The following is an 18281-nucleotide window of genomic DNA, read 5'->3' as shown; positions in this document are numbered from 1 at the left end:
CTGCTAGTAAGCTGAGAAGAACAGATAGGGGAATCGGGTATGGCTGACAGTGTTTTTCCCTATCCCATTATAGGCCTAAAAAAACTGTGTTCAGACACCTACAGTAATTCACAACAAGGGCTGGTTGATGCTTTTTCTTTTTTCGGTGCATGAAACTCTGTTAAAACCAATCCAAAATATGGTTTTACCAGGTGTCATGGCTTAAAAGTATGGTGGCTTACTTGCTCAAATGTAGTCCAGCGGCCCAAAACACTTCCATGTTGCAATTTCAAAAACAATGCATGTATAAAAACACATATGTGCCAAAACACATGCAAATTAAGAAACATCCTTAACAACTTCACAAAAAATATGCAGCTTTATACAAACTGCACTGTATGAATGATATTATTCTCAATTATACTGAGATAAGCAAAGTTCAAGCATAATTCCAACCATTAAAACTTCCTAATTGTAAGTTAAAGGTAATATGATCATGAAAACAAGGTTATTTTTATTTAAGTTATACTAAAATGTTCCAATACACTGGACTGTGGGAAAGTTTAATGACAAATATATGATGCAGATGAATGGTTGGTTCTGCGTGCACAGCCTAGTTTTTAAAGACGTTTTACTAGAAATGTCTCCATCTTTCATGTCAGTGATGGATTAATTGGCTGTTCAGTCTTCTGAGTATAAGCGATTGGCTCTTACAAATCCAAAAGCTTTATCTCATTGGCTCAGGCCCTTCCTTTGGGCTCTGGGGAAAATGAAAGTGAAAAGGTGTCTCATGCCTTAACTTTTTATGTGACAGTATTTTTTTCACTCTTTGTCCAAAAAAGAGAAATTATTCCTTCAAGAAAGATAAAAATGTCAAATGTCTCACACCAACCGTGTTCGCAATAATTCACTTGACATGTGGTCATAGATCACGTGGCGTACGCCTCGCACGTCTGTCAAAGAGTTTTGCAACAGTGACGTGATTTAGTGACCCCTGAGCCTCTGCTGTTCACCGTACAAATGTAAAAGTAAACCACCGGCACTTAAGGTAGGCTTTAGAAAATGTAGCTTTATATTAGCAAGACACCTTATTTGGGATTTATTTCTCTAGGTGACAATGCGTGCAGTGTGAATTATGGGGGCTGCAGTACCCTCTGCCTTGCCATCCCAGGAGGCAGAGTGTGTGCCTGCGCTGACAACCAGCTTCTGGAGAAGAACAATGTCACCTGTGCAGGTAGGAGGACATAATGAATCAGACGGAGGAAAAGGCCTAATATCATCCTGTGCAGTATACTGTAATTCTAGCTTCATCCTATGGGACAGACATGAAATAATAACCTCATGTTTTCACATGCAAATCTGTTAATGAACAAATAAATACACGTGGGAAATTATCCAAGAGAGTTTTCACATATGTAAGTTGACCCCACATAGGGTCACGAGACATTATTAACATGTTGTATGTGCTATCATAGCTATGCCAATAATTCCCCCTGAACACATATATCATGAAGAAGTCTCTGGTTGATTTTTGTTATTTTTTTCTCACCACTTTTTCTCCCAGAAGCCTCCAGTGGTGGCCTGGAGCCACAGCGGTGTAAAAGTGATGAGTTCCAGTGCCATAATCAGCGATGCATTCGGGCCTTGTGGAAGTGTGATGGAGATGATGACTGCCTGGATGGAAGTGACGAGGAGAGCCACAATTGCTGTAAGAATGCTAACATGTGTCTGAGCGGCAGGCACTGCATGCAAACACACTGTTAACATGTTATACATGTATGTACAGAAAATACATGGTGTGATAGGCATACATGCAGCAAGTAAAAACAAACAAGTTAAATAAAATAAATCCTTTAGTCATTCCAAAGACATTTACAGCATTACAACATCAACAGTGCAGTGCAGATAAAAGGCACACATAAATGAGAAGACTAACATATCAAATAATAAGGCAAACACATGTAAATATACTCTGTAAACCCACATTTTGAAAATAAGAAAATGAAAAAGGATTGATCTGCCTCTTCAGCGATGATATCATATTTAAGGTCTGAAAACATTTGACCTTTAAGTGCATCAAGAGAACTAAGGCAGTCCCTACATTCTTTCAGGTTTACAGTGAAGAAAAAGTAGTAACATTATAAAAGCGAACAAATAGAGTTATTGAAATTGTAATAAAAAAAAGTGTGTGTTGCACAACGATGATTATGTGAAGTACCAGCGAGTAATAACAAAAAGTTAAATGTGAAAGAGTCTGTATTGCACATACCAGGGTTATTGCACAAGATTGCAATAGTACTGGAAACAGTTAATAGTAAATAGTAAGGGATACATCTGTACTGCTGCCAGCTTCTATGTTCGTAAATGTCACTGAAGTAAGGGTTGAAAAGTGTTCCTCCTCCACACTGCAGTCTCCCCTTTTCCCCCTGTCGAGGCAGTTTTGCTCTTTAACAAATCAGACGGTTAAACACCATGTTAGAAGAAACTCGGATGAAGTTTCTTTTTTTTTTCTTCAAGCAAAGCACTATAATTTAATCTTCTGTCAGAATCATCTGAATATATTTAATTATCCACTCTTCTGGGATATCATGCACTTAAACAATTGTCTAACTTGGTTTGTTCTAGTGCCTACAGAGAGTTCCTGTGATGGTCAAAATATGTAGATGTCAGCTATAGGACATTTTGTGATCTAAATAAATAGTATGTGTCTCCAACAGTGTTGTAAGAAGTACTCGGAACCTTTACTTAAGTAAAAGTGGAAAACACGATGGTCTTAACATACTCCATTATAAGTAAAAGTTGTGAATTCAACATTTTACCTAATTAAAAGTACAATTATTTTGATCAAAACATACTAGTATTACAAGTGAGGGTACTCGTTATGACGAATGGCTCTTTCACAGTATTATATTATCGTGGTTGTTATAGTGTCCTGTTGTTATCTGTGAACAATAAATGGAACATTTTAATGTTGCAGTTTTTCAATATAAAGCCAATTAAAGGAGCTTCAAAAAATACCTAGTGACTTTATAGTTCTGTATCATATGTGCTTTATATATAAGAAGTATCTAGTCAATATGACTGTTAAATAAATTTATTGTAAAAAGTACCAACAAAAAAGTACAATATTTGCCTCTGAAATGTAAACGAGTACAAAGTATGAGGTAGTATTAAACTGATATGATGAAGTAAAATACCTTTATGTCAAAACAATACTGAAATATGGTACTTGAGTAAATGCACTTAGTATCATTTCACGACTGGTTCTACAAAACAAACATTAAGTGGATAAATTAAATGATTTTCATTGCATTTTTATCAATATTTAGTAGTCACGTCTTCGACAGAGATTGTGCCTTCTTATTGAGTTTTGCGGCAAAATCAAGATGTAATTCAGATAGAGGTAATGTTTCCCGCGACTAGACACAAGATGATAACCAAAGTAATTTGACTTAACGTGTCAGGGTGGCACGCTCATGCAGCATCTGGCATATCCAAACACCAGGTTGTCTCAAAATCAAAGGCAATTTATCATGCAGATAGTGTGGCAATATCTGCACATGAATTTGCCCACATTAATTTAATATGATTTATGGTTTGTGAGGCTAAATGATTTTGAACGGTCAATGTGTAACTAAAGTTAAATGATTGAAAAGAAAATAAGAAGCTTGGTGTTCTAGGGAAGCTGTTATGTGAAAGTGGCTTTAATATAAAACTGAAATCAAGGCACTGAAGCCAACAAAGGAACTTAAGAACACTGTAAAAATGTTTTGCAAAAACTCCATTACTCACTATTTAAGGACAAACCACCAAGGAAAAACTTAATGGGATTCTTCTCTAAAAGAATATCACTCTTTTTTCATCAACCATGGCTTAATGTGCTGTGAAAGATTAGTCAAACAGTGCAACGAGTGAAATCCCGCTAAGACGCTGTGAATCATTTGAACATGGATCTCTTACATTTTTCTTTAGCCTTTTTATTATATTTCAGTTAATTGCAGCAAGGTTACTGTCCGACTTCTGACCTGTCAACCCTTTGCAGACAATCATACCTGCCCTGTGGATCAGTTCAAATGCAGCAACAACCGCTGCATTCCCAAAAGATGGCTCTGCGATGGAACCAATGACTGTGGGAACAACGAGGATGAGGCCAACACAACATGCTCAGGTATGTACAGTTCTACATATTTTTGTCAGAAGTGTTTTTTCCCCTTATGAACTCTTAATTAGTTCTGGAGTCAGGATGTTATCCTGAGTTTCCCGTTTCGCATTTGTAGTATGAACCAGAAAATCATTGGTGTCAGGAGCTTTTACCATTAACTGGTAATACTTGTGCTTGGTTTCGCCGAGTGATGGAACCTGGGTCACATAGCTAGCTTGTCATTTGGTCATCAAAAAAACATTGCATTGGCCAACTGTGGTATCAGCCTTTTAAAACAGAACTTTCAGAATCTAGTCTTTAACAGGCCCATGCATTTGAGTAATTATACTGACCACAGCTCTTTGTATTGTTCTGGAATGATGGTATTGGAAATACATGTTGTAATTCTGGGATAATTATGGGATCAACTGTAGCCCAGTTTAGTGGTACTTCATTGACTGATTTAGGAATAGAGAAATACATTCATAAATCTAGTCCCTTTTTCCTGTGTTTTATGAGTGTAAATAACGCTTCTTCTTAACCCTCTGAAGTTTCATTTTTTCTGGTTAACACCAGTTGAATGGAAACGTCATCAACTCATTTGTTTTTTTGTAATGTAATGCTCTTTGTAATGTTCTGAAATTGTTGTATTAGAACATCTTGTGACTGTGGGTCAGTTGATATTTAGTTGGACTTTTCTTAAATGACTTAAACATGCTCTTCAATCTAGCTTATGTAGACTGTAGTGTTTAAAGAAACATGTTGACTATATAGTAATGCATTAAACTAGTTATGATAAAATTGTGTTTTGCAGAGCTGTTTTGCGTTTGAAGGAAGTTATCACCATTATGCCTTACTAGAGCACTCTCCAGTACCAAAGAGTTGTCACAACATCGAGAGTCGACTGTACTGTACGTCAGGAGTACTTACAGTATATCACACAGCCAACCATACCCTCAATGGTGCCTCTCAGAAGCTTTTTATCCTTAGAGAATCAATCAGTGAGCATTAGCCAGAGGATGATGAATGTTCCCACATCGCCAGATTGACGTGCATATCCCACATCAGCAAGACATCCCATGTCTGCTGTCCTCGCATGCTCATTGTGGCCTTGCAGCATCTAACTGACAGCGCGTCAAGCCACAGCACATTTCCCACTGCTTTCACACCTTCCCTGTGCCGCTGTGTGATTGAGTGATAAAAAGTTTGCAACGGGCGGACATTGACATCATGGTGATGTAGTGATCATTAGGGTTGTTGTGCACATCCTGCATTGACTTATGCACGTGTGATTGAATTATGTGGCTTCTTTCCCAGCCCGGCCCTGTCAGCCCGACCAACTATCCTGCCAGAACGGACGATGTATACCTCGAGCCTGGAGCTGCGACCGGGAGGATGACTGCGGGGATATGTCGGATGAAATATCATGCAGTGAGTCACAAATGGCTTTTTGCCACATGTCATTATGGGTCGCCGCTGTGATTGAATTGAAATACTAATAAGGGCATTAGGGCATCCAGTACTTATTTACATCGTGCAGTTTAAAATGGTAATTGGTGTAAATGTATCATCGTTAAGATTTTTTTTTTTGTACTTATGAGATGTATCTTAGGGATAATATGGTTTCACCATAGTGACACATTGGTTTAATCTTCAGGCAGAGACATTTTAAAATGTACTTTTGATTCAACATGTGACTATAATTAGAGTCCAGCAGGCACTGTTATGCCTATAATGGGTAGATAGAAAATATGTGCAGAGCAGCACTCACACTGGGTAATTTCATGTAATTTCAGCATTAGAATACAAATATTTCCCTTTTTTCAACATAATGTCCTTAAAAGCACACGGCAAAAAAAAAAAAAAATGGAATTGCAGACTAAGAAGTGAGTAATTGGACCAGTTATCTTATTTTTTACTCTCATTTTGCATAAATGTTGCAGCTGTCCAACTTTGTAGTGAAGTAGGAAAACACAGAATTATATGTTCTTTTACACGGACTAGAGGGATAGGACTTTGGTTTTATCCAGTGAGTGGCATGGCTCAAGGGATAGCAATGTCTCACAGTCTTTTTTGAATTGGTCCACCACTGGTCCAGAAATAATATCTAAAAAAAGTAATTAGCTACATTGCCATGAATTTGCTACATATTAGGATGGTGCCATCGTGACAAAATAAATAATGTAAGGACTGAATATTTATTTTACTTCTTGGATGTTTTGCCAGACTCTTTCACATGCAACACCTTATTCAATTAAGACAGTGTTTGGATTTTAATTATTGATACTATGTTCTTTCTCAAGAACTCAACATGGCCTCACTGATGGCATCAGCTTAACAGGCTGGTGCTGAGCAAACGGCATACTTCTGTGCAGTAGTTCACTTTTCTTAAGTCGTGTCTCAGTGGTATTACACAAACTGTCAGCTTCAGTTAGTGAAAGTGGCATTCTGTGTTCTGCATTAATCTTGTTGAAAAAGAAAAAAAACGTGGCATGCCACGATGGCCCGAGCTTTTTGGAGTTCTTTGAAGATGTATTTAACCTTTTTTTCAAGCTGGGGAAAAAGAGCGCTTTATTGTGGAAAATATGTTTTTCAGCACTGAAGTTGAACTGGATGAATTACCAGCACACATTTAAAAAGATGGGGGTAAAGGTTTTACGATTCCACTTTTAATCACTAGTTGAATGAAATCAGCCTTTTACAGTGATAGATGTTTGCCAAGAGCTGCACAGTGCTGTATCGCCTCAGCCTCCCTTTGTGTGTCCTAAAGCTGGTTCAATACGTAGCCACAAACAGCCAGGGTGTAAGGAGTAATTAAAGTTCATGCTCGGCTTCATTCAATCATAATCAAGCTGTGCAGCAAAACATATTCTCTGCCTTACTGTTGTCTGGGCCTCCTCAGGCATTACTCCTCTGTAGGCGCTGTACTGTGAAGCCCTGGCAGCTCACTTAGCATCAATGGCACTACTGTGGGTTTTGCAACACCTGAAGCTCAGTGGTGGCCGCCTCATAGATTGATGCTAATTTGGATTTTGTTTGTCAGTAGTTTAGTAGTTGTCATACGGTGTCTCATATTTGGCTCTCTGTTCACTCGAAGCCATCATTATTTATGGATGCCGGTGTTCCATTTTTTGCCAGGCACACTGTTTACTTGAAACCCTTATTATTTATGGATGTTCGTGCTTCATTTTTAATGAATGTTAAATTCCAACTAGTCATGCGCTGTCAGTGAGACCTAACACATTTGTGGGAAATGTAGAAGTCACTTGTCAGATAAAGATACAATATGTCTTCTCGACAGCGCCTAAGGTATTCCAGGCAGCAGCAGCAGCAGCAGCAGATGCCGGCAAATCAATTCAAATGTAGACTTGAATTTCAAACCGAAGTCAATAAAGTTTCAGGCATCCTGTAAAGATTTTTTTTTTAAATACTATATATAAAGCATCTCAAAATTGGAAACCAGAATGGTATCAGATGGGAATATAAATGTCAATCCTGACAATGTCAATAGTCAACATGCATAGAATGTGCACTATACTTCCTGAAGCACCGGTGGAGAATACTGATGCTTCAACATAGACCAATTTGGTTCATGAAGCCTCCCTGTCTCCTGTGATGGATGTTGGATCAGCTAATGAATGACTGCATATGTGGCAATTTGCTTCCACTAGCTTGCATTGTAAAGTTAAGTCTTTACATATACTGTATATACATTACATTGTCACTTAGAAAGTATATATACAAAGTATATTTTCTCAATTGTCTTTTTACTTTAAACCTGAAATCCTTTAGCGTAGAGAACAATCTGATTCCAAAAATGTAACAAAGTGTACCTTGTGATAAATAAAATGACTGTCAATGCACTGTGATTACATTTCCCCTCTCTTCCATAACCTTCCAATGTGTAAACAACTAATACTATTTTCAGATTGTAAATCATTTTAGTTATTTAACGGTCAAGCATTTATACACGCAAAGCTTTGAAATTGGAGGCATTGATCCAGGAAGAGCATGTGCAAAAATAAGTTTTTGTGAATCAAGGCTCCTTTTTAGTAGAGAACATTAATCAAAGGAGGAATTTTCGATTTGTCTTAACTTTATTTTTCCTTTCCATCCAGGGTCACCTATAACTCCCAAAAAGTATTTTTTAATTTAACACCTGGGGATACATTCAGGTCGGAGTATTCTGTGAAATACCTCAGTACCTACTTGGCACAACATTTTATACACATTTTCATGGTTTCTTGATGAATCCCACTGATTTTGCAAATCCTTGGATTTTACGTGTGTGTGTGTGTGTATGTGTGTGTGTGTGTGTGTGTGTGTGTGTGTGTGTGTGTGTGTGTGTGTGTGTGTGTGTGTGTGTGTGTGTGTGTGTGTGTGTGTGTGTGTGTGTGTGTGTGTGTGTGTGTGTGTGTGTGTGTGTGTGTGTGTTTTTTTCTCCATATCTGTTTGTGGAAAGACTTTTTATCACAACAGAGGCACAAGCGTACAATATTGCATCACAAAACTGTATAGGTGTGTCGTTAATTAGGGTTGAATTGGAAGATGGGCCTGGTATGTGTTGGGGAGGCAAAGTTGCCATTGCACCCTCACTTCTTTTGGTTTAGCTTGGATTGCTATTGTAGCTAACGTATACCCATATGCAAACTTTTCAGCCTTCCCCACCTGTGAGCCCCTCACCCAGTTCAGCTGTTCCAATGGGCGATGTATCAGCATGAAGTGGCATTGTGATTCAGGTGACGTTTTTTTTAGATACTCATCATATAAATCTGAGCTTGTTAATAAATTGATGTCTGTTGATTCACCCTTTGTATTTATCAGCCTTTATATATGTTTGTATTTATGAGATCATACCTTTCACTGTCTGTGTGTATAGATGATGACTGCGGAGATGGCAGTGATGAAGTTGGTTGCATTCAGTCCTGTGCCAACAGCCAGTTCAAGTGTTCCAGTGGTCGCTGTATCCCAGACCACTGGGCCTGTGATGGGGACAATGACTGTGGAGACTTCAGTGATGAGAACACAACCTGCAGAGGTGGTTCAGCACGTAAGAATGCCTGGATTACATATCAAAGTCAGATGAAATGCAAATAGACACATTTATCTGCTCTGACATACAGTAAGATGACCTTTGTTATTTATGCTGACATCAACATATTAAAGCAATGTATTTGTTATTACCCCATTATATAATAAGTAATCTTGGGTATTTGTAATCTTTGAGTTTCTTGAAAAATGTGCCTTGAAGCAAAGTTAGTTACCTCTATGAGATTGTATCTACCTTTACATCTGTTTGAGAGTGCTAATGATTTTATTTGCAAGTCAAATCATGTTTAAATTTAGGTTGTGCAGTTACATGTTTAACAATTAATCAGCTTGAGTCCAATAACTTTGTGTTCACTCTCACGTGTGACTTATCTTATCCTCACTCTGTTTCGGGAGGATTTTACCATCAGCAGTTGAATCATTTAATCTAATTACCACAGAAAGCTCATGCAAGCACCTAGAAACTCACAGCTCACTTGCTTGTCACTAGAATGTGTAGACTATTCATCAAACTGTTTCCTGATGGGAACTGCAGGCTTTTGCACTCCCCCGTGACTGCATCTGCTTTTACCCCAGGGGATTGAATCTGTCTTAGCTTTACCTCAGCTGTGAGGGAAACGTTCTTTGGGTTTGACTTTTAGGGATTAAACAAATCATTCATACTGAATGCTCAATCCCATGGCTTAAATTAATGTTTAAACATTGTGTTAAAATGTTAAAATGTTTATAACTTCTTCAAATGATACAAATTCAGGCATTTGCAGAGTTAGCAAAAAACAGATACAAATAAACTGCTGTTGTAGGATTGACTGTTCATATAATTAACAACAATCAACCAGAAAAGAGAAGCAATTGGATTGATGTCATTTGACCGATCAACTGGACTTCAGGCAGCATGACAGTCATTTGCAGTTGCCATTTTTCTTCTAGAAAAGTGTGGTTAAGCACAAACACATACACAACTAAATCCAGCATCATTATTTTTTATATTTTACAATTATTATACAATTATAGTTTGATAGTCAAGTGTTTTATCACGTTAACAACATGCTAACATTAATAGCATCAGCCTTTGGAATGTTACTTTTCCTTACCTAAATTGTTGACTAGCAGATATATCCTATACTTTTATCTTAACAAATGTAGATTTGTACTTTTTATTAGACAGTGTCAGTCACTGTGATTCAAGATCGATGACTCTGGTTGACTTTCAACCTGCGTTTACTTTACATCTGCAAAATGTATGCAGTTTCCACCTCAAACGGCAGCCGTATTGCAGGATGTTATTTGTATCTTCTCAATCTGAGTGAGGGGTGCATTTTTCAGTGGGAAACTGACATGAGTTGGTTCATAAAGATTAAGCCATTAAAAAAACATGGGAAATGTTTGATGTATTTCCCAGTGACATTTTGTTAAGGCATTCATTTTCATCAAAGGATATATCCAGCATGTCCAAGACCTGCAAAACAACATCTACAACATAATGGTGTAGCACTACCAGTTACTCTTCTTTGTAATGATCGCCAGCTGGGGACATAAAATAGTGACCGGAATCATTAGACAAGACAAAAACCTCTAACGGACATAAACCTTGAATGCTGTGTGAGTCAAACAACATCCCTCTTTGAAACCAACAGATCTGTTATCGCTTCCAAGTGCACCGCCTGCAAAGACACACATTTGAAAAAAGAAAACTGTAGAAGATGCCTTTGTAAAAATAATAGTTCAATAGTGTGATGTATTTGCAATGTGCTGTAAATGACTTTAAGGCTTTTGTTTTAGTGTTGCCATCTGTGATCGAGTGCAGTGCAGAAGAATTCCACTGTGTCACAGATGGAACCTGCATCCCAGAACGCTGGAGTTGCGATGGAGACAAGGACTGTGAGGACGGGAGCGACGAAAAAGACTGCGAAGGCACCAAAAGGATGTGTGACCCCAAGGCCAAATTTACCTGCAAAGATACAGGTAGTGAATAGATAAGACAGCTAACTAAAACACTTAAAAGGAATATTGTCAGCAGCTATTTGCATGTTTAAAGAAGCTGAATTTGGTGTTCCCTGTTTTACTTTTACTGTCATTGCCTTTAAGTCTCGAAGTAGCAAATGAATAATTGATATGGACAAATTGCAGGCAAAATATCTTCCAGAAGTTTTTTAGATAAAGTCTGACACATGCAAACACTGTTGTAGTGTTTATTTGAACACTTCATTAGTCAACTGACGCTGAAAATGTGGGCAGGTCTGTGCCATAAAATCATAACCTAAGGCATGAAAACTAAATGCAGCTTGCATTTGAGTTCATCGAGTAAATATTGCATCACCCGCCCGAGACAGATGTAGTAGTTTTTGCACCATGGCAGCCTGGCTGAACTAATTTGAGCATGAAGGACAGTAACACACAGCAACACAGTGAACTGACTTGATTATTGACTATGGTATTGCGTTATATATACTCACAGATTTTCCCTGTCTTTGTGGGTGGGTTACATCATGACAAATCTTCAGAAAAATTGTGAAACTCCCTCTACATTAGACATGCTGGTCTGGAGTTACATGAATGGATTACAAAACCACATTTTAAAAATGGGCAATTTACTGCCTGGACTTTCACAGTACTTAACCTTCGAATTGAGACATTTCGTAAACAATATCTACTCAACATTGTTAGCCTTGTCTTGCTTGGATATAGAGAGGAGGAAAGTATCTCAGTCGTTTCATGAACATTTCTTCTGTGTGTATCACTTGTGAATAAAGCTGCCAAATGGCTGTCTTCCTTTTCACAAAGGCTTCACTCTCTGACAGGCTCTAGAGGCTTAACCATTATCCACTTGCAGTGCAGAGAAGTCTGCATGTACTTGTGCGACCAATCAGGACAGACCATTTAAATGGCGTGTATAAACTCCCTATATACCCAGCCCTAGCATTCATTTTCGTGCTGCAGCTGAAAGAAGAAGGTCAAAGAAATATTCGGTTCCTTTTTGTTTTTAGCTCTGTAGCTTTTCACTTGTCCCTTGACAGTGTTATCATGAATGGAAGCAATGCTGTGTGGTTAGGGGTTGGTTAGACCTCACAATTATTATTCACTTTAATTCTGCTATGTCACACCCCTGTGCACTGATGCAGTTTGTTCTGTCCTCCTCCAAAGAACAGAGTGCCCTCACCAACAACATTTAAACAGGTTTTTGGAAGGGGCCATTTGTGCCGGTCTGAGAGATTACAGGGATGGTAATCTATTTGTATTTTGCATAGTTTATACTTTTTGAAAAACGAGGACTAAAGCTTGATTTGAATACTTTTTCTTGAACATCAACCCTTTTGCGGATGAATGCATTACCATATTTAAAAGATACATTGATAACAGAGCTAATGATTGTTAATTTTTTACTTGCGTTCAATGGAACAGCACAACTAGATGAGCATTAAAAATGTAACTTAATCAAAGAGACATGATTTAGGGAAGTTGCTCCTTTAAAAGCAAACATTTTAAATAACTAAGTGTCTCAAGCATTAGAGTATTAAATGAGGAATTAGATTATATTCTGATTTGATAAAGTTTAGAGGTTGCCCCTACATTTTGTGTGAATAAAATTGACCTGTAAGTTAGTATTGCTGGTGATGGTCAAACATTTAGTTTTGACCTGTTTTCCCATCATGTGGTAAGAGATATTGATAGGTAAAACAGAAAAACAAGGTTATCACCTTGTCTGGGCCCCAGGCAGCAGGGATTTATGATTGAGCATGATGAGTAAATGTATGAGAAATAAACAACAAGCCTTACCATACAAAAGAGGACTTGTCCTGTCTGAAATAATTACTAATTACTTATTAATTGCATTGCTTTTGAAAAGCAGCTCATGTTTCTGGCCCTCAATCATATGCTTACTGTTCAATATGGCAACTCCCCCCTTAGGTTTGCAGAGCATCCAATGTTCACCATGCTCAGTTCAGAATCATTGCCTCAGGCACCACAGTTAGAGCTTAGAAAAGTCAGTGCCTCAAGCCAATGACTCACTCTAGTAGGTTGGTTTGGGTATGCATAAACCCATATCAATGCATTACACTTTGAATATTCTTGTGATGGTTTATAGAAGTGGTCTATACTGGGTATAATATGAGAGTAACAACTTTGTAACATCCATCTTCTTCTCAACCATGCCTACAGGCTTCTGGCAATGTTAGGGCACTTTTCTTCCTGAATGAGAGCAGGATAAGTTTCCGCCAGAGATTGCTATTGCAGATCGTGAATGGAATGGGTACATTAACATTATACTGATGCTGATGTGGTGATTATCAGAACACATACCCTTATAGTTCAGAGCAATCTTCTGTAATGGTGAATCTTCTATACTTAATATAGTTCTATCTGTGCTCATGCAATACAGTATTACACATAATTTACCTGACACCTATATCCATAGCAATTTATCAACCTCAATGGGGTATACATGCCTACGGGAGCAATATAGGTGAAGCATCTTACACAACGACACTTACTTGCACTCAAAATGTTGACCGCAAGGGCTGGGGATTGAACCACCCAAATATCAATTTGTAGACACCTATTTACCCCGGTGAGCCAAAAGATTGAAATGTTTAACCTTCATACTAGGTCGTCAACTGAATTTGGTATTTATAATATTACATTCGTGTGTGGGCGGCAGGCCCCATAGATTCAGTTTATACGGGGTATTTGTGGATGATACTTTACTTGACATTTCAATGAATACATCGCTCTAATTCAGCCAGAGCATGGTGTATATAAGGTGTTATTTTCTGAGTTAGAATACAAAACATGTTGTATACGGGAATATATAATGAAGATCTTTATTGTTATATAATCAGTAACTCCTTTTCTAAATTGGCCATATTTAGGGCCGATCATAAATAATGATTAGAATGTCTTTAGGAAATCCATTTAGAGATAGGTTGCATTTTTATACTAATATGACTTTAAGCCATTCTTTTTTTGGAATTCCTAGTTTAAAAGTACATGGTTATATGTATAACAAACAATATAATCTTGCTTTTGTGCCTTCCACTCCCATTTTCTTTGTACTGTATGAACAGCCACACAAATGTCTATTTTAAGTTGTATACACACACATGCACTATGGCTCTGATTCTGATAAATACTAACCAAGATTAAGTTTGTCATTTCTTATCATCTTATGTGAAATTGCCAGAATCCAGACTGGTGAATTCATTTGTACAAAAGATGACCCTGTTTGTACATGTGTATCACCACTGGCACACACACCCATTTGGATGACAGTTGGAATGGAACATTTCCGCACCCCAAGTGCACTTCCCTATTTCATGCATGAAAAGCTTTTGTATTCAAATAGCATGTGAGCTTGCATTTCCGCATGCAACTACACTGGCATCATATTAGGCCTTGAGAAAATTAAAAGCAAGTGTCATCTGACTGTTTTTGTGTGGGGTACTGGGAAGCTGAGAGGTGATCTGAGGCTAAACAGACACACCGACATACCTGATATCACACAAAATCCACACCCCCACAGCAGTCACTTCAGCCTCCCACGTCTGTTTGTTCTGATCCAGCACAAAGCACAAACCAGTGGGATCCCAAAGCCCTGTGATGGAAAAAGTGTAAATTGGCATATGCTGCGATCCTTGTTTCACCTGGGAGGGTAAAAAAAAAGAAGACACCTCCTGATGTCTGAATTGTTTTACTTATCACCCCCATCTGTAGTCCCACCTATCTATTGTCAACCTGCACGGCCAGGGAGTTACAAATTAAGCTTAAGGTTAGGTACCACCAAAACTCATCTTGATTTTTTTTTAAAATGTTATCAAGTCGAACATTTAGCCCATAGCTGAGAAACAGTTTGTTGGATATGGAGGCCACATGTGGAAAATAATGTGCAATCTTTTTCAATCTCATGTGAGAGGGCAGAAAACATTTTTTTTTTGGAAGCCACATTATCCAATACTACCACAACAAGATTACATCATCTGAACTGCAGTAAAACTTGGGAAAAAAATGTGTCTTGCCTCTCTCCTCATGTCATTCTCTGCAGGGAAGTGTATAACGAAGAGCTGGGTGTGTGACGGGGACATTGACTGCGAAGACCGCTCAGATGAAGAGTCCTGTGAGACTGCCATTTGCAAGCCACCCAAGTACCATTGTGCCAACGACACTTCCGTCTGCCTCACACCAGATAAGATATGCAACGGAAAAGTGGACTGCGCAGACCGCTCGGATGAAGGCCCCATCTGCGGTATGTTTGTTGTATCTGTGAAGTCATATTTTCTTTTTTTTCCCCTCAGACATCCTGCAAGACACTGACAATTATTTCTACAAATGGTCTGCTTAAAATATTTGCGTTCGATGAGGTGAAAATCAGAGCTCAGTGCAGGAAAAAAATAAAGAAATACATTCCCTTTTGAACTGGCTTTTTGGCCTTTCACAAGCTGTGTCACCAAATCGGGAAAAAAAAGTGAGGTTGTCTAAAAAAGCCCTTTACCCAAAATAATAAAAGTATGTTGACATTATATCAAACACTCATCCCCTGGTGGTGTGAAAGATTATAAAAAAATAATTTTCGTTTAATGTATTGTGTCAATTCCAATACATTCCAATATTATAATGGTGAGCACTTACAAATAGACATAGCAACATAGCAGACATGTCTGTGGAGCATACATCAGTATGGTCAGTGTGTGTCCCAAACAGCTACTGAATACACAACTTCTCCCTGAACTCCTCACCTTGGAGGAGGGTGATAGACTGACGTTGAGAAGTTTGTATTGATTTTTTTGACTTCAAGTTATAAAAACTCGGAATATGATGCTACTCTCGGAAATCAAGTTGACCATAGCTGCTGTTTTTTTTTTTTATGGGGAGCTTTTTATAGCCACGCTTCAAGCCCACAGGGGGTGAGTGTTGAGACTCAAAATATATATTTAAGGTGAAGTCTCACTTTTAAGCGAAAAGATAAAGAAAAACTGTCATAAATAATGACTGCCAAAGACTTTTAGGCATTCGGATGTTGCATTACTCCCACTGTGTTTGCGGTTCTTTGACAACTCCTGCAATGATGGACCAACTGGAGTTGGCGGCATTGGTTTAGGAGGAAACCAATCACTTTAATAAAACCCTTTGAAATTAGGAGTGAAAACTGGAGAATATTTGTCTTTATTTAGAAACAGTTATTTATTCCTGAAATGTACTTGTTTTAGCAGCTTTGCAGAGTTGCATGAAATTTAATTGGGAAAGTTGAAGCGCTGTCACATCCTCCTATTTTCACGTTAGGTGTTTAGGACACGTTTCCTGCTTAGCTACCTCACAGCACCGGTGCTATTTCTCATTTGGATTTGTTTTGTTTTTGTTATATCACTGGATATTGAAGAAACATCTCCGAGAGGGGCCCCTGCTATATCAACTCCTTCACACAGAGCAGCTTTTTTCGAGCTTGACATGGAATCTGTAGGTGTTGTCTCAGACGCAGAGGGGACAGAAAATAAAATAATACTCTTGGTTCTGGTTGATGGCTAATATGGATGTGTTTGTCCAGGCAGCCTTCAGAGGGGGAAAAGTGATCTCATGTGACTGGCCCAAGCCATATAATCTCTTAAAGTGAGCAGTGTAAACATTGAGGTTCATTTTCTACAACGTCACTAACCAAGCCTCAGGGGGGCTCTTCAGGATCTTTGAGTGCCTGTGTTATCGGAGCTGGAAAGAGGGTTTCTGGCTCCTCATAGACAATTATGTGTTCAGAGAGACCTTGAGAGCCTGATTGATTTGCACCACATCAGTGGGACTCACAAACCACCATTAACAACTGTGACCGCATGATCCACCCCCCACTGAGAATGAAATCTTAATCATTGTGGGAATACAGCCCCTGGAACAGTTTCATTCTCACCAATATAGCAGTCAATCTTGACCCGGCAGCTTCTAACAAAAGCCAGGTGTGCAGGGGCAGAAAAAACACTTTCTAACCAGATGAAAGTGCACAGACTCAAAACACGTCTGTCTTTATACCACTTTTGACAGGAAAAGTTCTGTTCTGGTTCATGTTTAGATTTTAAAAACAGTGGTGGAAATACAAGTCATTCACCCTGAAGTGAAACCCAAGAGCATCTGCTGTATGAAAATGTTCTCATTATACAACACCTTTATCTTCATTATATGTGAACAAATCCCGATGCTTGCCTTATGAGGTAAAAATATGTTATCCTTGAAACATCAAACATTTTTGATTTCAGTCAATTATTGCTTATCGGTCTGTAAAATTGAAATTTAGCAGCAACACATACTGTATTATTTTAAATGGTCTTTTAAACCTGAGGCTTTCTTCCAGTGTCTGTACAATTCCTAACATTTTTCTGTTGGCCTTTCTCCACCCCAGATTTGTGTCTTGTAGCCAGAGGGGGCTGCAGTCACCAGTGCACGGTGGCACCAGGGAAAGGAGTCGTGTGTTCTTGTCCCCCTGGGCTTCACTTGGACTCCAGTAACAAGACGTGTGAGGTGGTGGACTACTGCAGTCGTCACCTGAAGTGCAGCCAGGTGTGTGAGCAGTACAAAACCACAGTGAAGTGCTCCTGTTATCCGGGATGGACGCTGGAGTCAGACGGAGACAGCTGTCACAGCACGGGTAACAGACCATAGCTTTCTTTAATGTATGTTTTCAGTGATGCTGTTGACTGCTGGTATGGTGTGTGCCTGTGGATCTGCAGTAAAGTTAATCTTAGGGCATACCAGTAACTCTAAACTATTCAAATCTGACTTAATTGGTACCGCTTACCCTAACCCACACCCTGAGACTGTAGCTAGCCAATGCCTTTCATTTAAAAAAATTAAAGTTTTCTCAATATTTATGAAATAAAATGGAAATCAAAATAAGAAATGGCAAACTACTGAAATGTTTTGATTTAGGGTACTGTCAGATCTTAATCTGATTTACAAATAATTTGTAATCCTAACCTTAAAACTGTAACCATGTAGTGTTGGTCCTTCATAAAAAATAAGACTGTTCAGAATACTTTTTTTATTTACATGATAGATGAGGAAATCTGGAAAGAAAAACAAGAAAAGACAAACTACAGAATTGGAAGGCTTTTGAGTTAGTGCTGGGAAAGTGGCAAGG

General features: G+C 38.4%; 1 protein-coding gene across 1 annotated transcript in view; it reads left to right on the top strand.

Moving 5' to 3' along the window:
• The window catches only part of LOC134867416 (low-density lipoprotein receptor-related protein 1B-like), a 265089-nt gene that overhangs the window by 134713 nt on the left and 112095 nt on the right, over positions 1-18281 (top strand). Inside the window, 9 exon segments of the mRNA XM_063887959.1 lie at positions 1091-1213; positions 1544-1687; positions 4022-4147; positions 5438-5551; positions 8779-8859; positions 9000-9170; positions 10952-11134; positions 15210-15410; positions 17544-17789. Coding sequence (XP_063744029.1) covers positions 1091-1213; positions 1544-1687; positions 4022-4147; positions 5438-5551; positions 8779-8859; positions 9000-9170; positions 10952-11134; positions 15210-15410; positions 17544-17789 — 1389 coding nt within the window.

Source organism: Eleginops maclovinus, chromosome 7 (assembly GCF_036324505.1).
Source record: "Eleginops maclovinus isolate JMC-PN-2008 ecotype Puerto Natales chromosome 7, JC_Emac_rtc_rv5, whole genome shotgun sequence".
NCBI classification, from domain to species: Eukaryota; Metazoa; Chordata; class Actinopteri; order Perciformes; family Eleginopidae; genus Eleginops; species Eleginops maclovinus.
This window is presented reverse-complemented; position numbering and strand designations above follow the sequence as displayed.